This window comes from Myotis daubentonii, chromosome 21 (genome assembly GCF_963259705.1).
Source record: "Myotis daubentonii chromosome 21, mMyoDau2.1, whole genome shotgun sequence".
Lineage (NCBI taxonomy): Eukaryota > Metazoa > Chordata > Mammalia > Chiroptera > Vespertilionidae > Myotis > Myotis daubentonii.
Genome location: NC_081860.1, coordinates 15016360 through 15041749, shown reverse-complemented (window position 1 = coordinate 15041749; position 25390 = coordinate 15016360). Strand labels below are relative to the sequence as shown.

General features: G+C 43.2%; 1 protein-coding gene across 13 annotated transcripts in view; it reads right to left on the bottom strand.

The window, feature by feature from the left end:
• The window catches only part of AKAP13 (A-kinase anchoring protein 13), a 195271-nt gene that overhangs the window by 142636 nt on the left and 27245 nt on the right, over positions 1 to 25390 (bottom strand). Inside the window, exon 1 of one of the 13 annotated variants that reach the window (XM_059678205.1) lies at positions 19075 to 19214. The exons of 11 other annotated variants lie outside the window; for them this stretch is intronic. In XM_059678205.1, the coding sequence (XP_059534188.1) occupies positions 19075 to 19135 (61 nt within the window). In that variant the 5' untranslated portion in view covers positions 19136 to 19214. Of the gene's footprint in view, positions 1 to 7985; positions 8007 to 19074; positions 19215 to 25390 lie in introns of those variants that run through there. One more of the 13 variants, XM_059678206.1, reaches the window with a different exon arrangement.

Here is a 25390-nt window from a genome sequence, read left to right as displayed (position 1 = left end):
TGAGCAGTGCAGCTGTTTTGGGATCCAGCCAAGTATAAATAGACATGTTTTACCTACAGGGTACCTGCATAGCAGAATATGCTTCAAACGAATTTCCATGGCCAGGGCTCCTGCAAAGACTGGGCTACAGTAAATCCTTCAAAACCCACAAACATTTGGGATGAGGGTGAACATGAAAATGACAATGCACACTCTGAATTTTTGTTTAACAGTCAATGTTTAGCAGTTTCTCAGTCAGAACTCTTCCCATAATAATTCCTTCAATACTTAAAAAAAAATTACTTCGATTTAAAAATCAGAACTCTGACTTTCTTACACTCATCTTAGCACGTACTTTGAAATGGGAGAGTACACCATAACCTTTTCGGTGCTTAGGGTCTCCTTTTCTTTATAGACGTGCGTAATATCTGCCTGGCACACAAGCTAATCTCATATTTCTGAGCCCCAAGAATGTTACATGTATATAGCTAGCTGCTGAGCTTTAGGGATAACTACTACATGGCAACTACCAACTTAATAAGGGACACACATGTAAACAGTAGTGATATTATAGTGTGATAAAAGTAAGAATAAAAATTTTACAGGGATCAGGAAGGAGCAATAAACTCTCTAGAAGGTGGAGGCCCAGACAGCTGCCTGGAGAAGGCCAACCCCTGCCAAGTTTCACCACGTGGACACCGGAGCCTAGTGACAAAGGAACGCGGCACTCTGAGTTCAGACCTACACGAAAGAGTAAGAGTGTAAGCAGGAGGTGATGGGAGAGGAGTCAGGAGAGACAGCCCTGTGAAGCCACATACCTCAAAAGCTGCTTGGCCTTAGAAGCCAAAGAAGGGAGAGAGAAGAAAATACACAAACCTCTGGCACAGATTTACCTTACAGAAATTACAGCCACACCCGGCGGCGTGGCTCTGTGGCTGAGCATTGAACCAGGAGGTCACAGTTCGATTCCCTGTCAGAGCACATGCCCGGGTTGCAGGCTCCATCCCCAGTAGGGGGCGTGCAGGAGGCAGCTGATGGATGACTCTCTAATCATTGATGTTTCTATCTCTCTCTCCCTCTCCCTTCCTCTTTGAAATCAATAAAAATATTTTTTAAAGAAATTACAGCCACACAACTGCTATGCACCAACAAATCTCTGCTTTGCTTTGCTTTTTCTTTACTTTTTTTTTTAAGCCCAGCTCCAGTGTTTGTTCAGTCACAACTGCAGATTCAAAGCTTCACAAACGGTAGCACTGGAGGAAGTTGGTAATCATGGAGGTTAAACTCAAACCCAGACACAGCAAGAATCTGTTGTGTGACCACCAGTAAGGCCAGGCCGGACCCCACTGTGATTTCCCTGAGGTACGGCCAGTGGCTCCCAATCAATTCCCCCGGCCCTGGGGTCCTCATCCTAGACCAGCCGTGGGCAAACTACGGCCCGCGGGCCGGATCCGGCCCATTTGAAATGAATAAAACTATTGCAAAAAAAGACCGTACCCTTGTATGTAATGATGTTTACTTTGAATTTATATTAGTTCACACAAACACTCCATCCATGCTTTTGTTCCGGCCCTCCGGTCCAGTTTAAGAACCCATTGTGGCCCTCGAGTCAAAAAGTTTGCCCGTCCCTGTCCTAGACCCTAGCCATAGCCTGTCAGCCACAGCAGTTTATCAGCAGAGGGGGTCTCAGAAGCAGCCCGCACCCCCTGCCGCCCCACGCAGGAGTCACTGGTCTATCTACCTGCCTCTGCTTGCAGACCGGAGTGCCAAGGCCTTATCACCTTGAGAAAATCTCTCCTGCTCCATCTGCACCTCTGACTCAGCCTCCCACAGGCCATTTCGTTCTGTAGCTCCCCGCCGCCAACACAGGAGTAAGCAACCTTTGAGAAAGGCGCTTCTGGGGTACCCACCTCTTTTCTTTAGAAAGTTCCAGGAGAGAGCTCTAAAATGTGACCTGGCCGGTGTGGCTCAGTGGCTGAGCATGCAGGAGGCAGCCGATCAATGATTCTCGCTCATCACTGATATTTTTTTTTAATATATTTTATTGATTTTTTACAGAGAGGAAGGGAGAGGGATAGAGAGCTAGAAACATCGATGAGAGAGAAACATCAATCAGCTGCCTCTTGCATACCTCCCACTGGGGATGTGCCTGCAACCAAGGTACATGCCCTTGGCCCGAATCGAACCCGGGACCTATCAGTCCGCAGGCTGATGCTCTATCCACTGAGCCAAACCAGTTAGGGATCATCATTGATATTTCTATTCCCCTCTCCCTTTCCCTTCCTCTCTGAAATCAATAAAAACATACTTAGTACAGTCTAGTCCCAGAAGTGTAATCTAAAAGCTCATTAAAGGTAGCATGGATCCGCCAGCTGTTAAGAAATCTAGCCTGGCCGAAACCAGTTTAGCTCAGTGGATAGAGCGTCAGCCTGCTGACTCAAGGGTCCCAGGTTCGATTCCGGTCAAGGGCACGTACCGTGGTTGCAGGCACATCCCCAGTGGGGGATGTGCGGGAGGCAGCTGATTGATGTTTCTCTCTTATCGATGTTTCTAACTCTCTATCTCTCTCCCTTCCTCTCTGTAAAAAATCAATAAAATGTATTTAAAAAAAAAAAAAAAAGAAATCTAGCCTGATCGATGTGCTTCATGGGCCAGAGAGCTGTTACCGGGACCAGCGCAGGGGAGCTGAGCAGCATCTACCTGGACAATCTCACAGCGGAGGCAGAGGAGCTGCTGAACGCTATACTTAGCTCCCACAGGAAGGTGGTGCCTCTGGGAAGAGGAACTCATGCACATGTTATTTCAATTCTCTTTTGGTGTTGAACACACAGGCTTGTGGTTTCCTGCAAAAATGGCCTGTGCTGCTTTGCAGAGACCTATATGGAGAAGAAAGCTCCAAATGGCTGGCCATTCCACAGGTGAGAGCCCTGCCACCAGCTGTATCCTGTTATCCAAAGGAAACGGAACTGTCAGCTGCCAGGAGGTCCAGACACAGGAGAGCAAGACCATAATTTGAGTAAGTGCTGACACTCTTATCCCTATGGCTGTAAGAATACAAGACCTTAAATTTAGAAAAATCTGCACACAGCTGGGCTTTATGTAAATGAACTTCAGAGGGGGTTAAAATAGATATCCGGTAAAGAGACTGCCAAGTTCAAGCCTTTATACTTCCTTCATCCTCCCCAACCTTTATGGCCCCAAAAGCAAACAGCCCAATGTATTAACGCAATTACTTAGAAATCATTTGGAAAAACTACAGGCAAGTAGGCCCTCACCCAATGCGACATCACTAAGCTGGCAACCTTACCTGGCTGGACAAATGCCAGGGCCTAGAGGGGCCACTCTGTTGGGAATTATTCCGTGACACACAGCCCACCTTACTGGACACATTACGTAGCAAAAGCACTATCGGATTACTGCCCTAAGTGGCAGGCAGGAGAGGTGTTAGCAACAGACAACAGAAAGGTTTCAATGTTTTAAATTGTGAAATGGTTATTCTGTCTCGGGGATTTTGAGACGTTGTCTTCAATGAAGTGGAAATGTCTCTCAACCTCTCACACAGGGGAAAGGGATCCGTCCCTAATCTCTGAGTAACACCCAGGCGGGGGGTCCAGGAACCGAACCTGCACTCCCTATGGCCACAGCGGAGGAGGTAAGGCTCTTATGCATTTTGAAAACGCTCATTAACAAAAAGTTAGGGCTTATTCTGTTGTGCCGGGAGCCGGTCCATCCTTGCTGTTTCAAAGGACCTGGCATATATGGCATACTGTTCTTAAAATGTTTGCTCACCTTCTTGGCACTATTTGTTTTAACCAAGGTCTCCTCTCTGAGAAAGGTTGTTTCCCCAGGTAGGGATTTTCCCCTAAGTTAGGGAGGGAATAAAACCCCTCAACTAAGTGCCAGGCGGGTAATTAATCATTTTAACTACGAACAATCATGCTTAAGCTACATAATCTTTACTCCCTGGAATGGAGATAAGAAACGCCCTAACCTTTGTAATAGAGATTGATAGGATTGAATCAACTGGTATAAATACAGATGTAACAAAACAGCAAGAGACAGAAGAACACAGAACTTAGAACACAGGGCTTGGAAGACAGGACCAAGAGAGACAGAGCCTAGGCACAGAACCTACACAGAACGTTCTCTAGAGACAGAAGAACTTCGCTGGCGAGAGCATGCCGGAGGATCCTGGACCGGGACTGGCCTCGGAGCCTGGAGGCGGAGCCTGGCGAGAGAGCATGGCAGGGGATCCTGAACTGAACCTGACTGCGGAGATTGGCAGGAGAGCCTGACTAGAACCTGGTGACTGGACCTGCCTGGAGAACCTGGACAGAACCTGGCTGGAGATCCTAAGCAGAACCTCTCTGGAGATCGAGACCAGAACTTGGCTGGAGATCCTGGCTAGGCTGCTAATCAACTGAACGCTGCCTCTGTGTCATTCCTTCTTCGCCGACTCCGTCCACACCTTTGGGAACCCCTGGACCTGCTGGGGTTGGACCCCGGCACTGTTGGCTATTAATCAAGATAATTCCCTTTCAATTCAGACATACTGCTTCAGAAAACAAATATAACAAGTGTTTGACCATACTAAGATAATGGGTAAGATTAGATCTCGACTGAGTTTAAAACCTACTACCAGGTTAAAAAACATCTTTATGCATTGATCAATGCATTGAAAATGGTTTAAAAAGAATGATTTAAAGGGCAGCTTTTCATCCAATTAAAAAGTCACTGCTAGTCTAAGTTTGGGTGGTATTACATTTGTTCTGTAATTAGAAATAACAGATACACACGAAACTTTAGAGATTATTTCCTGTATTTCCAATGTTCTGAATTCCTCTTAACAGGAAACTCTTAGTGGGCCACATATGTTCAGAACTTATCAAACACTGAACAGATGGAAAATCAATTTCCCCAGTTGAACTAAGTTAAAAAATAAAGTTGTCTTAAGAAATACAACCTGATGCTTTAAAGCATTTTAGGATTTCCTGCTAAATGTGAGGAGCTAAATAGCACATAACAGAAAGGCATAATGATCATTTTTTGTAAATGCAGAAACAGGCCAAGTTCCCATGCACGCGAGACTCTAAATATTTAACATAATTAAAGGAGAAGTCAGGCATCTACCACACAATACCCTTGCCTTTAAATTACACTTCAAAATTCAAAGAATACATAGTATAGATGTTTCATGATATCAGTGTTATAATAGAATGACTCAATTGTTAATAATTTGGTCATATGATCAATTCAATTGGCTACTTTTCCTGAGTATCTTTACAATAAAAACAAATTAATCTAGGGGGGAAAGAATAAAGATTACCAGGCATACTGTCCTAAAAGTAAAACTTGCTTTGCAGGTTTTGTTAGCTGGAAGCAAGTATAGAAGGGAGAAGCAGCCACCTGTGTCCTCAGAGAGCCCAGGCATCCAGAAAGCAATTCAGTGTGGATGGGATGAGGAGGGGTGTAGAGCATGCATGTCAAACTCGCTGCCCACAGGCCGCATGTCTCGTTTATTTGGCCATGTTAGCCTTTGAGTTTGACACGCTTGATGTAAGCATGCAAACAAGATACATAAAGGCAACAATGGGGACTCATTGAATTCAACCAATAGGTGAACGTGTGCTCTAGACAGAGACTGGATGGAACAACAAACTATAAAGAGTCCAAATAAACTCTCCAGAGCTCTGAGATCTTGGCTTTCTGACTCCCCACTTACATTAAATGGGCCCCACAGCAGTGCCTACACACACACACACACACACACACACACCAGCAAACAGTTGGCTCAGCGCTAATACAGTCATGGTTAGAAGATGGCAAAATTCAGACTGATCTGAAAGACAGAAGAGCTAAGGTTGCTCCAAAAATCAGAGCTGGCCCTGACTGGTTTGGCTCAGTGGATAGAGCATCGGCCTGCGGACTGAAGGGTCCCGGGTTCGATTCCGGTCAAGGGCATGTACCTTGGTTGCAGGCACATCTCCAGTGGGGGGTGTGCAGGAGGCAGCTGATCGATGTTTCTCTCTCATCGATGTTTCTAACTATCTCTCTCCCTTCCTCTCTGCAAAGAATCAATAAAATATATTTTTAAAAAATCAGAGCTGGCCACAGCAAAGAATCACACCTTGACCGTCCAGCCCCAACTGAGAAAGGATGGACTGCTGTGGACACTGCAGGTGGGCGATGTGGGAGGAGGGAGCTGTGGTCCAACCCCTTGCTCGCTCCCTATAGGGCCTTTGTCCTCTGTCTGAAACACAGTCAAATCATCACTCGCCTCTGAGAACTGCTGTAGGTCACATAAACCTGTGCAGCACTAACGTGGTGCGTGGTGACACACAAGATGCTCTGTAAGCGTCCTTTCCCTGACAGCAGCCTAGCAAACAGGCACACCTGGCATAGGACAACCCACAAGAAAAAAAGTCATGCAAGATGGAAAACTAGGAAGCAAAATCCTACTGCTTACTTGCAGAGCCCTTGAAAAATAGATCCCACTCGCCCTAGGCCAGCCATGGGCAAACTACGGCCCGTGGTGCCCACCCCTGCCCTAGGCGGTTTGGCTCAGTGAAGAGAGCATCAGCTCGCAGACTTCAGGGTCCTGGGTTCGATTCCAGTCAAGAGCAAGTACCTTGGTGACGGCTCTATCCCCCACCCTGGTGAGGGTACAATCAATTATCTCTCTCTCAGTGATGTTTCTCTCCCCCCCACCTCACTCTCTCTAAAATTCAATGGAAAAAATAAATAAATAAGTAAATAAAAATCAATGGAAAAATATCCTAAGGGGAAGGATTAACAAAAAAACAAAAAAAGTAGATCCCACTCAAATTCCCACCACTTTGGTAGTTTAAAGTTAAAACCTCAGTAATACCAGTTCTCCCTCTAAGATGAAAAAGGGGTTTTGACTATCAAACTTGGGCTGAAAACAGTTGTCTTTGTGGCTGGCTCTCCATCAGCAGGAAGCAGAGGGTAAAAACCACATGCCAACCGAGCTTCAGTCCCTGCCCCATGAGGTAAAAGCTCTTCGGTCAACTTTTCTCATAGTTTTAAAAATATACTCCTGATTCCTCTTTCTTTCCCCCTGTTCCCTTTTGCAAACGCTGGTACAACCAAACCAAAGATCACATTCTAAATCATCTCCAGGACCATGTAAATCAGTGGTTCTCAACTTTCTGGCCCTTTAAATACAATTCCTCATATTGTGACCCAACCATAAAATTATTTTCATTGCTACTTCATAACTGTCATGTTGCTAATGTTATGAATCGTCATGTAAATATCTGATATGCAGGATGGTCTTAGGCGACCCCTGTGAAAGGGTCGTTCGACCGCCAAAGGAGTCGCGACCCACAGGTTGAGAACCGCTGATTTAAATGGAACCCAACTGCCCCAGCACCTCCTCCAGGAAAAAGCTAAACAAAGATGAAGGCAAGGAGTGACTGCTGGCTCTACCCCACATTCTTCCCACCCTGGGCTCCTCCCTCCCCAGCCTGGCACATGACATTTGTATGGAGAGACCTGTCATTTCCTATCGCATCTGTTTGCACAGAAACAGGGACCCTGGTAAATGTTCAGAGAGCAGAATGAAAGGATCGGCAACGAGCTCCAATTATACCAACTGATCTCATCCTCTGTTACAAGCTGCTTCCTGGCATCTAAAATCCATTTCTGAAACTCAAGGGCATTTTTAAAAATCATCCCCACCCTCACTCTTTCTCAAGCACATACTGGAAACACACAAACTCGCTGGGTTTCGGAAATCATATCTTCCAAAAACCACACAATATACATGTAACTCACTGACAGGGAAGTTGCAGCCTCTTGTACTCAATGTGTGTGTTCTTCTCATTAGTTCATCCAAAAGGTGAACACCCTAGTTCTACAGTTCTGACAGCTTACAGCTTATCAACTACAGAGACATGACTACCAACATCAACTTCGCTGGCACTGACTGTTCCAGTTCCCTCCCTAATCCTCACACAAATGAAGAGATTCAAGGTTAAAGTTACCTGTATACGGTCACACAGCTTGTAAGTAGGGAGAGCCAAAATCTGAACCAAGATCCGGCTAAAAAATCCATGCTCTTAACCTCTACTCCCCTGCTGCCTTGTCTCATCTGCAGCAAGACTCCCGACTCCACATTTCATGTTGTGAATGAAGGAGCTGGATTAGGTAATCATGAAAGTTGTGCAAGTTCCTCCCATCTCCAGCATGGCACAACTCCACAAACAGAAACGCTGGCTCCCTTAGGTATATACACAAATGAGGCAGGGTGATTTCCTGGGGCAGGGACTAAACACAGTGGGATGAGAAGGAAGAGAAGTTCTCACTCATTTAAATGGAAAACACTGTGGAGGAGGCAGCATTTCAGGGATTAAACGACTGAAGGGAGAAAAGAAGGCAGAGGCGTCGGTCTGTGTAAAGTTGCTCTGCAAACTATTCATCGGCTTCACCTCCCTCATGGGCCCTATTCTGTTTTCCCAGTAGCAGAGAATGGCCTACAGAAAAAGTCAGCTGCGGAGTTACCCAACAAGTAAAGCAACTCAAAGACCAACATGTTCCTACCCACATCCAATGGAAATATTTACGAGCTTGAGAACCAGCTGGAATGGACTCCCTTCTGCACAAAGGCAGGCGAGCCTCCCCAGCTGAAATCTGCTGCCCCAGTAACTGAGTTCGAGAAGCAACAGGAACTTCTGAGAATGTTTTCCCCCTAAAGTCTACAAAAATCTGTAATAATCAGGCTTCCACACCAATACCCAAGCTTACCGAGCGTGAACAGGGAGATTTTCACATTCAAAATTGCAGTGTTTTTATCAATACCTTATTGAAATTCAAGCTGTAATAAGGAGCAGACGGCCTATCACTTCACGGCACATATTGAAAAGGACTCTGACTTTTCTCACAGGAAATTAGCAGTCTTGAAGTTTGCTATAAAGCTGAACAGAAAATCAGAAAACAAAGCAGTTCCAAAGCAAGGTGGACAGACTAAAGACACACATACCACAACCTTCTATCATAGGCCCTGAATACTACCCCAGATCAGAGCAAGGAGCAAATAAAGAATGCAGATGAGAGATAACGAAGCCAGAGTTGGGGAATCTGAAATCTCAGCTATGACGTCTCCAAGGAGACGCTCCTTAGTTAGCATTCAGGTATGGGCTCACCACCGCCTCACCGCTCACGGACGCACAGTCGTGGCAACCCTCCTGGACCTGTGGACTTCGGTCTCCTCTCTAAAGAGACAAGAGAAAGAAACTACCAGTGTTCAACTCCCTCTGAAACTCATTCCTTAAAACGGAATGGCACACAAAATGTACAAAATGATGAATTACCTAGAATAACTGGTTATGATGAAACCAAAAGAAAAGCAAAGGAATAAATAATCACCTGAAGGCCGTATTACCATATACCAGGGGTTCTCAACCTTCCTAATGCCGCGACCCTTTCAGACAGTTCCTCATGTTGTGGTGACCCCCGACCATAAAATTATTTTCATTGCTACTTCATAACTGTAATGTTGCTACTGTTATGAATTGCAATGTAAATATCTGATATGCAGGATGTATTTAGGCGACCCCTGTGAAAGGGTCGTCGACCCCCAAAGGGGTCGCGACCCACAGGTTGAGAACCGCTGCCATATACAGATCCTTTTGAAGCTTCTAAAACTCCTGAGAAGTGGGTAGTATCCCTATCCTACAAGAAAATGGACATCGGGGTTCAAAGAACTTGTTTGTGCAAGGACACCTGGCTCAAGAGTGGTAAACTCTGCAGTTAGACTCCAAAGGTCTTCCTTTATTAATCCCAGGCTGTACGACCTCCCAAACCCAGGAAGTGGACTCCTAACACCTATGCAGGGCACACACTGGTGACACACAGGGCACAGGAACTAGAGAACAGGCAAGAGAGATGTCTGAATCTGTACAACCAGGGAACTCACTGGTCTGATAAAGCCTGATAGAGGCACCCACCCCGCATGCCAGACTTCAACCCTTTGGGTTGTTGGATCACAGAATCTGTGTGTGGGTTTTTTATTTCAGAAAAGGGGGCGGGTGTTATTTCAGAAAGGAAGGAAAATGGAGAAAGAGATAAAAACATCAATAATGAGAGAGAATCATTGATCGGCTGCCTCCTGCACGTCCCACACTGGGGATTGAACTGTGACCTCTTGGTTCATAGGTTGACGCTCAACCACTGAGCTTCACCAGCCAGGCTTCGGGTAGAGGAAGAGGGAACAGGGGCTTAGGGCAGTATTTCAAACTTTACCAAGTATAGCCTCATCAGTGCATGCTAGCTGTGTGTGAGCATGCTTTTCTGAAAGGTTAAGGTCAGAATCAGAGGACTCTGGCATCCACGCTTCATCCCAGGCACATTAACCGCAACTCATTGCCAAGGGGCTCCCAGCACTGCCACCAACATCCCCACCCAAGAGAGAAAGCAAAGGCCCAAAAACAGCCTCCCAGAGGCTGCTCTGCCAAAGCCGACGGGTATCAGCAGAACTCACTGCCTCCGATGTGGCCCGTCCAGCTCAAATGCACCGGTCTCCTTTTTGCCCTTTCTCAGAAACAAGAAGAAGGTAGCAGGAAAGGAGAGCAAAGAAGAGAGGCAAGGGGAAAGCAGCACACACAAAAAGAGCCAGTGTTCGCTGCACACCTCCAACAGAAGCCAGCCCTGGCACGTTTCAAAAAGCCAGCATATTCTACCATTTTGTGCAGTTTTGTCTTGGCTGCGACTTAATCTCCCCATCTCATAACAGTGCGATCTGCAAGACCCGGAAAGAAACACGCAGGGATGGAGATCAGTCAGGCTGGTTAAGACCGGACGTTTGGGGGAAAGCTGGACAGTCGAGCCTCCAATCTTCCTAGGTGCGTGTTCATCCTTTTCCTCCTCCTTATAAACAGTGTCAAACAGTAATGATTTCTGCTGAATCCTTCCATTAAATTTAGGAAATGTTTATCCCTATTCCTTCAAAGATTTTTTTTCTATCCCATTCACCCTCTCTTCTTTCTAAAACCTCAATTACATGCATATCATAGTCTTTTTTTTCACTGTCCCACAGATCTCTGGGGTTCTGCCCATTGTTGTCCCAATCTCTTCTCTGTTCTTCAGATTAAATAATTCTTATTGATCTAAAAGTTCAGTGATTTTTGGGGGTCATCTCTGTTATGAACATCCTATAAAATTTTTATTTCAGATCATGTTTCGTGTTTCACATTTTTATTTCTGTGCCGAGATTTTGTAGCTTTTCATTACAAGTAGTTCTTCCTGCGTACAGTAACACTAGCTGCTTTTAAATCCTTATCCACTTAATCCAACACTTGGGTCATCTGGGGAGCAATCTCCATTAACTAGATTTCTCTTCGGAATGGTTCACATTCTCCTGTTACCTCATATTTTGCTTAATTTTAGATTGATTCCTAGATATTGTGGTGGCTCTGGATTGTTCCATTCCTCCAAAGAATCTCTGAGCAGTCAGTTAACTAAACTCAGATCAACGTTTGGCTCTTAGATGGCAGCTCCACTCTCCACTCAGTTTCAGACACAGGTTGGCTGCCCCGTTCGTGTACAGATCACACCAATGTCCAGTGATTATTCCTGGGAGATTAGGGGTCATTTTATTTTTCTACTACTTCAAGTTCTAAATCTCCATAAGTTAAGTTCCACACTTTTCCATATTGAAAGTCAGGATGAAGAGGGTACTTACTGTTAAGGGATACTTAAAGGTTAGTGGGGCAGAAGCCTCACCCCTTGAAGAGACCTACTTCCATCTGGCAAACATTCAAATCTCTTTTCATGACACGCTGACTTAGAAAGGTCAAATATGGCCAAATATGGCCTGGCCGGTGTGGGTTAGTGGTTAAGTATCAACCAGGAGATCACGGTTCAATTCCCTGTCAGGGCACATGCCTATGTTGTGGGCTCGATCCCCAGTGTGAGGTGAGCAGGAGGCAGCCGATCTGTGATTCTCTCTCATCATTTATGTTTCTCTCTCTCCCCCTCTCTCATCATTTATGTTTCTCTCTCTCCCCCTCTCCCTTCCTCTCTGAAATCAACCTTCATCTCTGAAATTAATAAAAATATACTAAAAAAAAAAAAGGTCAAATACAGCATTCACCATTCACCACAATTAAGCAATGTAGTCACAACTCAAAGTCATCCTTCACACAGCGCTGCAGTTCTGTATGTGCAGACAGACACAGTTCATGGAAAAGCCTAATATAAAAGCAAACATTTTGTCCATTAGCACGCAGCAGATGTCTGCGATGGACAGGCCTGAGGACACAGCTGTGCCCAAGAAGCGTGACCTACCGGTCACTGCAAGGCGTCAAGGACGACAACCAGACACCGTGGAGCTGCGACATCACCTCCACCTACTATGGCTCCAACTGCACAGATGAACAAATTCGACCCGCTACTTCCCAAAAGAATGGTAGGTCCTCTCTTTTAAGAAACTCCTAATGGCTCTCCCTTTTTTTTTTTTTTAAGCCTTTAAAAGCCAAGAGTGTATTTTCTTCAACTTCATATTCTCTAAAGCACCTGGCACAGTACCCCCCCACAGTGAGCCCTCAATAGCAATGGGGGTGGGGGGGGGGGGAACGACAGGGACGACACGACCACTCACTTTCGAGGTGAAATAGACCTGGATTAGAATTCTAGGTATGCCTCTTACTATTTTAGATATGTTACTTTTAAAGATTGATACAAATGCTGATAGAGATTATTTCTATGAGGTCTGGAGCATTTCATTTGACTTCTCTAACCTTCAGTCAAATAAAGCAGATCATATTTTCTTACAACACTCTGGGGAGGATTAAGCAGAAAATGTAAGTAGAATGCTTAGCTACAGTCAGTGCCTGGCACACAGTAGATAATAAATTAGTGATTGTTGTATGTACTGAATGGACTCAGAAAATACCTCCCCAGAGCTTAACCCCGCGGAATTTTCAGGGGAGGCTCCTGAGTTCAGGAAAAGCCAGTCACTTGACATGAGGTGATGGCTCACGGTGGGAGCAGAGAGCTGCTAACCGGAGCGGTAAGAAAAGAGCAAGTGAGGGCAGCGAGTTTCCTGCAGACGCTGAGGCAGTGCGTGCCTTATTTTTTTGAAGAAGTGGTCAGGATTAGTTTTCATCTCTAGCACCTTATTTAACAGCCACCTCCAACCAAAGCAGAAAGGCCTGTTTAACTAAAACGGTCAGTGTGTGCATCGGAGTGACTAACAATTAAACACTTCTGAATTTGCTTAAAACAAGAAGGAGAACTTACCACCGTTTAGAGAGAAAGGACAGAAGGGTATGTATGATTCTTTACTCCAAAGATGAAAGCTTAGGAACATGCTGTGGACTATAAAAGGACTTTTCTATTTTTCCATGTGTGAGGCAAGACAAATAAGGAAGAGTACAAAAGGAAGCATATCAAAGAATTCCTTATCTATTTTATTTCCTTCTGTTCTACCAATGAGAATGAACCTCAGACTACATGAAATAGAATAAATAACAGCAAAAAAAAAAAAATTAACAGCCCAAAACATGGAGAAAGTTTCAATGTCTGATTTAAAGGAGTTTGTCCCAGGCCAGAGAGATACGTCCTGAGCCCTAAAAGATGATTTAAGAATAAAAGAGATGGAGGATTATTTTGCAGTTAGGAGAGCAGAGTTCTTTTTTTCTTAGTAACTGTCTTCATCCACTGGATTGATAAGTGTGTCTAAATTTCAAATACCTGTCCAAATCTCCCATGATATTGCTGTGAAGAAACCTGGGTAAAAAGGACATGGTGGCCCTGACTGGTGTCGCTCAGTGGATAGAGCGTCGGCCTGCAAACTGAAGGGTCCCAGGTTCGATTCTGGTCAAGGCATGTACCTTGGTTGCGGGCACATCCCCAGTAGGGCGTGTGCAGGAGGCAGCTGATCAATGTTTTTCTCTCATCAATGTTTCCAACTCTCTATCCCTCTCCTTTCTTCTCTGTAAAAAAATCAATAAAATATATATATTTTTAAAAAGATGCCCTGGCCGGTTTGGCTCAGTGGATGGAGCGTCGGCCTGTGGACTGAAGGGTCCCAGGTTCGATTCCGGTAAGGGGCATGTGCCTTGGTTGTGGGCACGTCCCCGGTGGGAGGTGTGCGGGAGGCAGCCGATTGATGTTTCTCTCCCATCAATGTTTCTAACTCTCTGTTCCTCTCCCTTCCTCTCTGTAAAAAAATCAATAAAATATGTTTAAAAAAATAAATAAACAAACAAACAAACAAATAAATAAATAAAAAGAATGGTAGCCCTAGATATATGACTGAAATTTAGATTTTAGCATGATCAAAATTCTCTCTCCCCCAACACATGCTTTCATTTGTGCTTCTAAAGCCACAGTATACGCTTCTAGGTTAAAGCATATTGTTGTTCTAGGAATTGGGGAAGCAATACAGGAGGAAGAGAATATGCCCCTAACCTCACAATTGCCATCCCCAACCCTATAATAGTTTCAACAACAAAGCAAAATTAATAACTGATGAATGCCTCTAAGAAACAAGGTTTCTATCAAAGGCAAGTGCAACTCTCCCCCCCCGCACCTCTGACCAATTCCGATGAACACTTTGCAAATGATTATATATACAGACTATCTGAGAGTCATAAAAAATATTAATAGATTGAAAGTCAGACTGAAGATCCAAAATCCCTGAATGGCTAAAAGCATATACATGAGCGGCTAAATGTATCAAAATGAAATTTAATGCGGATACAAATGAATCCAACATTTCTACATCAACACCCAGGACTCAGGTCAAAACACCCAAGTGAACTGAGAGAAGACAGAAGAAACCTGTCATATTGGCATATGCAGAAAGACCTGTGGCTTTTGGTAGCCAACCTTCTCTCCTCTGTCAACAAGATAAATTAAGGTTATGGGTCAAAGAAGGGGATAGCTCAATTTTTTGATGGCTGTTAGGAGTCCAAATGAAAAAATGAGTGAATGAGCTTCATTCAGATAGCTTAGGTGAGTTAATTCAAGATAAAACAGTTATTAAATGCTTGGTCAAGATGATGCTGGGGGGGGCGGGGGGGCAGAGACAGGGGTGACGATAATCTAAAATTAATGTGGGGGCTGTAAAGAACTCTGAATATACTAAAAGCCATTGAACTGTATGCTTTAAATAGGTGAATTATATCGCAACAAAGCTGTTTTAAGAGAGTTAAGAATGAAACCCAGGTCCATACCTTTTTCATTTTGTTGAAGAGCTCTTATTATTTTAAAAAGCAAAGCAGGGCTTGTCATTTTCTGACTACACACCCTTGTTTTGGCTTACCCCTTCCCCATTTTTTCCTTACCGTTCAGAAAGCAGGATCAGGAACATAAAGTCCTGTCAAGTAAGTAGCACACCAAACCCAGTGAAGTCACGGAAACCACGGCTCAAGCCTTCCCACACGTTGTTTGATTTGGCACTGACTTTGCTCCAAAACAAAAAAGGAATCTCATTTACCTGACTTCCATTTCCAAGAGTATGACCAACATGCACAGTCTGCAATAACATCATCCAACACACGAGGCTCAATGTCATCTGTCTACACTATTCCACAACTCCATTTCTCTGCCTTTATTACAGAATTATGATTATTTCTATCTGGGCCCCACAATTTCACGTATTAGAATGGTACTTCTATGACCTCTACTTACCTAAAGTTCACACATTCATTTAACATATAATCACAGAGTTCCTATCACGTGCGAGGAGACATACCAGACACAGTGGAGACAATGCTGAGTCCAGTGTTTCCCAGCGGTCAGAGCGTTGGCCGTGCACCAAAGGGTCACGGGTTCAATTCCCAGTCAAGGGCACGTACCTCTAAGGTTGAGGTTTGCTACCTGCCCCGAGTCAGGGCGAGTGCAGGAGGCAACCGGTCGATGTGTCTCTCTCACATCAATGTCTGTCTGTCTCCCTCCTTCCCATCCTCACACTCTCTCTAAAAAGCAATGGAAAAACTATCTTCAGGTGAGAATTAACAAAAAAATAAATTTTAAAAAGTAGGGGTCATGATTAGATTTTTATTTTTACAAAATCACGTTTGTATAATGAACAACACATGAACTAATAAACAGATTAGTAGTATACAGTGATGAAAAGTTCTACTTAAATGACTTCCCCCTTGAGCCAATTTTCTGAAAAATTCTAGCTGAGCAATAGAAAACAGTTTTCATGAAAACTACTCTAAAACTTCGCTAAAGGTGAGTGACTATCACACACTCCAGTTTTTAGGGAGACTTCCAAAAACCCACATGCTAAATTACCAGGAATAGTCCCCCCAAAACTAGAATGGGTTACATACTGGATTTCTGCTTCTAGCACCATATCCTTTCCCAAAACCATCTTCTTTCTTGTACTAAATAAGTAAGCTAGTACGACATTCTCTAATACCGTAAAAATGTTAAAACACCAATTATCTTACTTTAATCTTTAAAAGTCCTTCTTTGTTTTCTGCACTTATTGCTAGGATACACTATCTCTCGAGTCCTGTTTCTAGGAATGACAGTATCAAAGCTAAAAGGAAATGTTACCGATAGAGTTCCAGTCCCCTTTATCTCACAGAAAAGGACAATGAGGCCCTAAGAAGGAACTTGCTCGCAGGTGGAATTGAATAGGACTCAAACCCTGACTATCCAATCCCCCACCATTGCCAAGGCAGGTTTTTCCAACATAACGTATTACTTTTACTTCTTTGACCCTTTCTGGAAAGTTCTAATGATTAACCGATGTGATGGATTTTAAATTAAATTCTCTTCATCAGAGCCCAAAGCTTTAGGAAGGGTTGAGCAAAGTGGGAACGAAGAAAAGGCATGTTTACGCCCCACTGGCGTGGCTCAGTGGTTGAGCGTAGGCCTATGAACCATGAGGTCACAGTTTGATTCCCAGTCAGGGCACATGCCTGGGTTGTAGGTCCAGTGGGGGGCATGCGGAAGGCAGTCAATCAATGATTTTCTCTCATCTTTGATGTTTCTCTCCCCCTCCCTTGCTCTCTGAAATCAAAACATATATGTATATGCACGCGCGCGCACACACACACACACACACACACACACAGATATATATATTATATATATATATATTTTTTTTATGAAAAAGGAAAGTAATGTTTACCTAGCCAGACAACCTAGGCAACTTATCTCTGGATAGCCCTCACACCCAACAGCCGTTTTTTCCTCCCATTCCCTCAGTTTCAACTATCATCTATATGCAGGTTGCTCCTGGCATGTTCTGCACCCCCTGCATCTTCTACCCTCTCATTCTGTCCTTCATCCTCATTAATGGTCTCCCTTCACGCTCTCATGCAACTATTCCCTTCTCCTTAGCCTCCTCCTTGTACTTCAACAAACCTTGTTTATTCTACCTCTACAGTGTCTCCTGGTCTGTCCCTATGGCCCAAGCCCTCACCTCCCTTAGACTGTGGCTTCCCTGCTGTCCTCCCAGCCTCGGAGCACAATCTGTCCTCCACGTTATCACAAGGTTCAACTCGCCCCCGATGTGGATGTGATTTGTGTGTCAATTCTCTGATCAGACCCTTCCAAGGACCCCTTGCTTTCCACAGTAAGGCCAAACTCCCCAGCCCCCAATTACCGCCTGCTGCCTTCACAACGCGAACAGCAGCAGGCTGCTCACCAGTCTCGGCACTTGCACAACTAAGTCAAAATACTCAACAGAAAAAACGTCATGGGCAGTGCCATTCCAATGAGACAAATACAAATAACTTCTGGCTTAATCTCAGCAATAGATTGAATTTCATTAATGATCTCTTTCTCCCCAAGGCAGCCCACAGGTAAGGACTATCATAAAGGTAAATAACCGCCTATGGGAGCCCAAAGGAGATGCAAGTCAATGAATCCTCATCACAGCACACTGCTACATACGCTTCCATATGACAAGCAGGTAGGAAGAGAATTAAATGATATTTCAGGACACAGGATATCCTAAACAACAATCATCTTCCTTCAAGGATCCATCAAAATCCTACCATGTATCAGTTTATGTTTCTGGTTTCAAAGCTAGAAAATACCAGTCAGTGTTCTCTGGGCTGACTCCTGGGGGTGCCTTCTCGGCCTGCAACTCTCACTGTGAGCTCTCTCGGTGTAGAGTGGTGAGGCGATCGCATGTTCCTGGTATCCGAGGGGTCTCAAAAGCAAGGCCGACACACTGTGCTAAACTAAATATTCCTTAAATTATCTTCCACCTTTTCAAACATGTAAATAACCCCAAGGAGGTTCATTCCAAAAAACTGTCTGCTCAGATAATGACTCTTTGAGTCAGCCTATAGAGGATGAGGGAAAAGAGTCACGTGAAGTCTTACATATTTTAGGGGGGGGGGGGGAAATAAGTCATATTTTAGGAGAAGACATTAAATGGAAAAACAATATACATGACCTTGAGCAAATTCTCCCTACCTTAATTTCCTCAGCTGTTAAAGCAATTTTCAAACCAGCTGTGATGACTGTACCATACAAAGAGTTAGCGTCTGTGGTAAAAGAAGAGAAAGGCTCCAGGCAGTAAGAGACCCAACAAGGGAAGTAGAAGGCCAACAACAAAATCCACACACAGGGAGTGTTGCTGGAATCCTGGTGTGAGCCTCACTGAGCATTTCATTTTTTATGTTTTTATTTATTTCAGAGAAGAAGGGAGAGGAAGAGAGAGACAGAATCATCAATAATGAGAATCACTGCCTCCTACTAGGGATCAAGCCTACATGAGCCCTGACCTGGAATCGAAACATAACTTCCTGGTTCATAGCTCGACGCTCAACCACCAAACCACACCAGCCGGGCAGCCTCACTGAGTTTTAAGTGAATTGTCATCTATGTGGCCAGGTCTCCTGAAAAAGATTAAGATGGATTCTGTAGTCCCTCCTAGACACCCTAAAAGGATTATGTTTTGTTTGTTACTATTTCACTCAACCACTAATAGCTCTTCTTTCCAATTTTTCTGAACAAGTGAAAGCAAAAATAACAATCAATGCAAAGTAAAGATTTCACTTTATAAACAACTTCTTATTCCCGTGTGGATTTCTTCTGCAACCAAGTCAAAGGTTTATCGGCACTATTAGAGTAAGAGGGATGAAAATAACTCACTTGTCATTTCTTTTAGGGCTTCTTTTCCACACGTCCTAAACCACCTTGTAGCATCCTGCATGCTGATTAACTGGCCAAATATGTTAAGATGGTCACGGGAACCTGTGACTCTTGGTTTTCTGTTTTAATGCGTTGGTGTAGTAGCAAAAAGCTCCACTTTAGCCTGAGTTCTAATGTTCAGCCCAACAAAACATTCATCAGGAATAAATGCAATTTATATAACAAGGAGTTGGCTTCAGTGGACAGCCCTGAATCACTGAACAAAACAGGTTAGTGATTAACAGAGAGGTTAGGTTAATATAAAGAACTCTTCTTTTTAACTGTCCCGAGTCCAAACATTCCACCTCCCTTTGCACTCATTATACCCCCAAGCCTTAACCTGGATCAGTAAGAACAAAATTTCTGCTGGCAAATGTCAACGAGGGAGGGGGGGGGGAAATCTGGATTCCTGTACAAACATATCATCCACCTTTCTGTTTCCAGACAGGATGCTATGGCAACAGCATAAGCAACAGATTAGCCTAAGCCACGCTATTGGATAAAGTGAGGGCTGTCAATGGGAAGTTCTGGCTGTCAGGAAGGCCGTCATTGTCAACACAAGTCCTAAAGGGAGGAGGAAGAAAAGCTAGACACCAAGATCACAAATATCCTACACACACACACACACACACACACACACACACACACACACACACACCCTCTGTTTACATAAAAAGAAGAGTGCACTATGACGGATGTTCCTTACCTAGTCACTCAAATGCAAATAGTTCGGTGATTTAAGGGAACTCAGAGGAAGACAGAAGTTGTTAAATACTGTTCCCCATGGCAGATACTTCTGACCGTTACAACACAGTTCCACTAACGAAAGAAGTTAGGGATGCTGGTAAACCACAGAGAGATCTTTGTGGAGTGCCAGTTCATTCAGCAATGAAGAAACTGAGTGGTTTGCCTAGTCATCCACAACTAGTTATTAGTTGGTGCTCAATAAATTAAAATTGATGATGAAATCAATCCGATTGAAGGACTTTTCATTGTTAAAAAGTCTCCTCTTTATCTTCTATTCGGCTAACCTGCACCAAAGTTAAAAACTAAGGCTCTCAAAGTGGAAAGCACAGCACAGAAAGGAGAAGAGAAACAAGCCTTAATTTGAGCAAGACCTGAAGGGATCTTGGAACTTCTAGTTTTGACAGAGAATAAAAGAGAGGCCACATGAGCCGGAAAAGAAAGAAAAAGAGAGCTACTTGATCCTTTCTTTTTTAAAGCCTTTCAAACCATGAAAGAAAACACAGGGTAATGATTTTAACCAAAAGATGCTTAAGTTTTCCCCCCGATTTTCAGATTATCACTGACTAGCTGAATGACAGTATGCAATTTATTTAACTCAAGCCTATAAAAGAGAAAGGGGGAGGTAGGGAGGATGGAGAAAGGGAAATGTTTTAAATGGGATTTTAATATAATTATAAAGCTCATTCATACAGCTTTGTAAAGTAAGGCCTGGCTTACAATAGATGATATCAAATATTTGCACCTACCCTTTCTCTTCATGCAAGAAAACAGGCCTGAATCCATCAGTAATTCCAAATATTGTTCCAAGGAACATGCCGTCCGGAGTCCATATACCAATCACACAAAACTAAAAGCACTCCTGTGACAAAATCAGGATGGCAGTGATGGGGCAAGAAAAGTTTTCCTTTATACTTCGGTAATTTCAAAAAGGTTTTGTAATAAACAGTTTACTTTTATGGTCAGAAATAACTGTTTGGAAGAAGAAAAGAAAATGTTTTAAGAAGGGTTTTATCATCTGGTGTTAGAATTATTTTTAACAAATGTTCAAGTTAGCTTACACTATTACAGACTTATCTGACCAAAACTATGTGTTAAAATAAGATTTTATAATCACCCTCAGAAGGGTAAGATAACAGAGCAATGTCCTAACTAAAGACAAACTGGCCGGTGTGTCTCAGTGGTTAAGCATCAACCTATGAGCCAGGAGGTCACAGTTCGATGGCCAGTGGGGCACAAGCCAGGTTGTGGGCTCGATCCCCAGAGGGGGCATGCAGAAGGCAGCTGATCAATGATTCTCTCTCATTATTGATGTTTCTATCTCTCTCTGCCTCTCCCTTCCTCTCTGTAGTCAATAAAAATGTACTTTTAAAAAAAGAAGATAAGCTAGCTAAAACTCTACTCACTGTTTACAAAGACTCTGGATGTCTTAATAGAGTCAGAACCCAGCAAAGCAAACGATGGTACAATCAGGCTAAGACCCAAGACAACCCTCTTCTGCTCTCCCAACTCAGAGAAGGGCGGCTTCTGTCATTAGCATATCCAAGACTGAGCCGTAGTAATAATGGAGCTTAAAGGAACAGAACTGCTAAGAGTCTTTTCTACAAATGACAGAACAAGTGGATACCCACATGTTAAATAAAAAAATAAGCAATTTTTTTAAAAACACACACAAAACTCTTGGGTCACACCACACATCAAAATTAACCCAAAAGTGAATCAGATACATAAATGTAAGAGCTAAAACTAAAGACACTATAAAGAAAAGGAAAAGACAAGCCAGAGACTCGGAGAAAATATTTGCAAGTCAAGTATCTGATAAAAGATTTGCATCCAGAATATATAAAGAATACACAGAGAGGGGCTGGCATGTGACAACACAGGCGGAGACTGGAGTGATGCATGTGCAAGCCAATGACACCAAGGATGCCCGCAAAAGCAAGAAGCCAGGAGGAGGCAGGGAAGGCTCTGCCCCTACAAGTTTAAGAAGAAGAAATACCCCCTTGGACCCCCTCGCTATGGACTTCTCATCTCCGTAACCATGAGACAACACATTATTATTGCTCTAAACCACCCAGTTTTGTGGTATTTCGCTACAGCCACCTTAGGAACCTGATAAAAAAATTACGAAACACGTAATTTGGATTTTTGATAATTTGGACAAAATGTGCGATACATTTCACATGAAAGTTTTTCATTAAAGAGACTCAAAAAATAAAAAGAATATACTGCTCAAAAAAAATAAAAAGAATATCCACTTGCACTATTTAAACCATTCTACGTTTGTGGTGTTTTGTTTTGTTTTTAATTTTTCAATTTAAAAATTTTTAAATTAAGCCACCCCAAGATTTACTCCTTGCCTTTGGAATTGCCATGATCACTTTGTTAGAAGCTAGGAAAAGAGACAAGCAAACTTCTTCAAATTGCACACGTGGCCAAATTAAATGGCTCTGAGAAAGGAGTTTTGATGCATCACCCTGATGACACCTTTGTGACTGCTTAGCATCTCCCCTCCCTTTCTGGTACCTCACTGGCCTCAAGGTAAGTGAAAGCTGGTAAAAGAAAAGACTGGCTTATGCAGTAGCAGAACAACTTCTCCCTGTGAATCAGAAGAAACCTCTTTTATCTGGATGACAATTGCTGCTTAGACTTGGCATCAGCCCTCTCTTCAGTATCAAAGCCAGGGCCTTCCTGGGTAGGATCCATGAGTTTACAATGTGGTCGGTCACCATAACAGCAGCATTTAGAGCACATACATAAATTCCAGAAAAAGAGACATTTACATTAAGAAAATGTTTCACCTGCAAAACAGAAATAGGCCCAATAAATATGAAGCTAAAGTTGTATAAGACAAGTCTGTAACCTATAAACCAGCTGGGCAAAAGAAAAGGCCACAGGGAGGAGATGAGAGGTGTTGGCTGTGATGAAGGGAAGGTTAGAGAGCTCTGGGCTGTTTCTTCTGGAGGCGCAAACTGGTTCAGCCACAGTAACTGCTGAATATATATAAAGGATGGGCACAGAGCACCATGAATATGAACGGCTTTGTTGGGTATTCTTTCTCCTTCACAGGGAATTTCCAAATGCTTAACAATTCAGTGAGAACCTGGTTTTAAAGCAACCACTCCAGATCTGGTCTAACAAACATTCCTGTGTTTAGGAAGCTTAGCTAATAATATCAAGGGATGATCAAGAAGTGCCCAGAATTCGGTTCAGACCAAAACAAAGGCCAAGGAGCTCATGAACTGACTAGGTAGCTAGCCATAACATTCCTAAGACAGGTATAATCTCATTGTATTCTTCCACCTATAAATGAAGAAAGGGAAGGAAAACTAAAGTGCCCACTGCTGCCCGGCCGGTGTGGCTCAATGGCTGAGCTTCAAACTATAAACCAGGAGGTCACGGTTCGATTCCCGGTCAGGGCACATATCTAGGTTCGATGCCCACTTGGCGTGTGTGCAGGAGGCAACCGATCAATGTTTCTCTCTCACATCCATGTTTCTTTCTCTCTCACTCTCCCTTCCTCTCTCTTCCTTCCTCTCTCTCTTAAATCAATAAAAAAGGGAAACAAAACTGTCAGAAATCTGCCCAGGGCCTCTCTTTCTCAATAGTTTTCTGCTCTTTTAGAATAACATGATTCTAGGTGACAGAGATCAGTCTGTGGCAACATTGGCAGGATCATAGATCCTTTTTTTTTTTTTTTGCCTTCTAATAGCTTAATAAAGTCCAATTTTACAAAGCAAAGTGAATGAAAATCGAGTCATATAATGAGGCTTACATTCACCTAAGTCTTTTACAGATAACACAGTTTTTCCTCATTTCTATTCTGAAGTAAACTCTTAACTGCTCCTTCTGAACCTACAACTTTCCCAGAACAGTAAAGACATCAGCAGTAATCTGTTATCACCAGTAAGCTGCTACTGAATGATGCCTTGACAGAGAATTCAGCAGACATCTCCCACATTTCACAAACCACTCCTACATAAGTGCTTCAGTTATCCTCAAACTCAACCAACTTTTTTTTTTTTTTAAAGACTGGCAGAGGCTTGAACAGAGCTCAAGGGGTTAGGAAAATAATGGGGGGGGGGGGGAGATAATCCAAAATAAGTATGAGTTAGCTTGCATTTTTCTCCCTCACCGAAAGAAAAATACATTTTTATAAAGATAAAAAGTGGTCAGTATTTTGCAGCCAAAATAAACTAAGAAGTTAGGCAAAGCTAGGAATGAGGTTAGAATGAGTTGAGACAGCTAAAAAAGAAAGCTGTTTTTTATCGTTCTTAGGCTAAAGTACATATTCCAATGAAAAGGAAGAAATGAGAACTAATCTGGTATGTAGCATACTCACCAATACAGGATCCCAGAAAGAGTTGGGAAGAGTCCTCATCTAAACGGCCTCCCAATGACATTTGGAAGTCATTAGTAAAAAAAGAAGCATTTCTATCAATTGAAGAGCTTTTGACATTTTTTTCTCAAATCCTCAGCTATGATTTCAGTCATTATTACTATCAGATGGTGACAAGGAATCATAAAATCTTTGACTTGGAAAAATTCTTAGAAATCATCTGCTCCAGTCCATCCACTGGCCTACACGCAACCAAAGAATGACATTTCTGCTGTAGCTGTAAAAATGCAACCCAAATTATACCAACCCATTTTTCTGATGAATAACTGCTACTTGACATCTCTTTTGCCTGCATCCATACAACCAAACACAAACACACAGGCACACACAACTCCACCTCATATTTCTCAAGTTACAACTATTGTGGTAATTAACTTTCTTACCACCTACTTCACTTTTGTATTACCTATAAGCAAGAATATTTTGAAACATACACCACTTTTAAATGTTTAGAAATATTTCAGAATTTAGAATTTTTATATTCCTAAAGCGTATGTCTAATACCTAAAGGCTGGACATAGACTCAGCACCTCCGACACAAGTCTGCTAACACTAAGGGGCAACGTAACCAGCAGCTCCATCACTGACTATCCCCGCTTTGGAGCATCTATAGAGGCAATAAATTTAATACAACTATGACTTTCCTATGGGATTACAATAGCAAGGCATCATTAGACGCTTACTATGTACAAAATACTCTGCTAAGTCCTTCACAGTCTGATTCCATCCTCACAGTCTCTCTCTGAGGAAGTTCTGGTACTACCCTTGTTTACAGGTGAGGAAGCTGAGGACTGGGAAGGTCTTTCCCTGGAGCCACAGAGCTAAGGTATGAATGTAAACAGCTCCCGGCCTCTGCTCCTAACCACTATCTTGGCAAAACCAGACGTGTCTCAGGTTTTTCTGATACACCTGGTTCCTAAATTTATAACAAATGTACTTCTAAACGTTATTGCCCTAAGCTGCACATGAGCCTGCACCATCAGTGTGAGCGAATGTCTGGGAAGCAGTACTTCATGGTTATTCCATTCCCCAGAATCAAAGTCCCCAGTGATTATAAAAAACGGTGACTGACTAGCCACTGACTATGACCTTTACCTCTCAGTGTCACCAGAGAAGCCACTTGAAGAAGTAGAG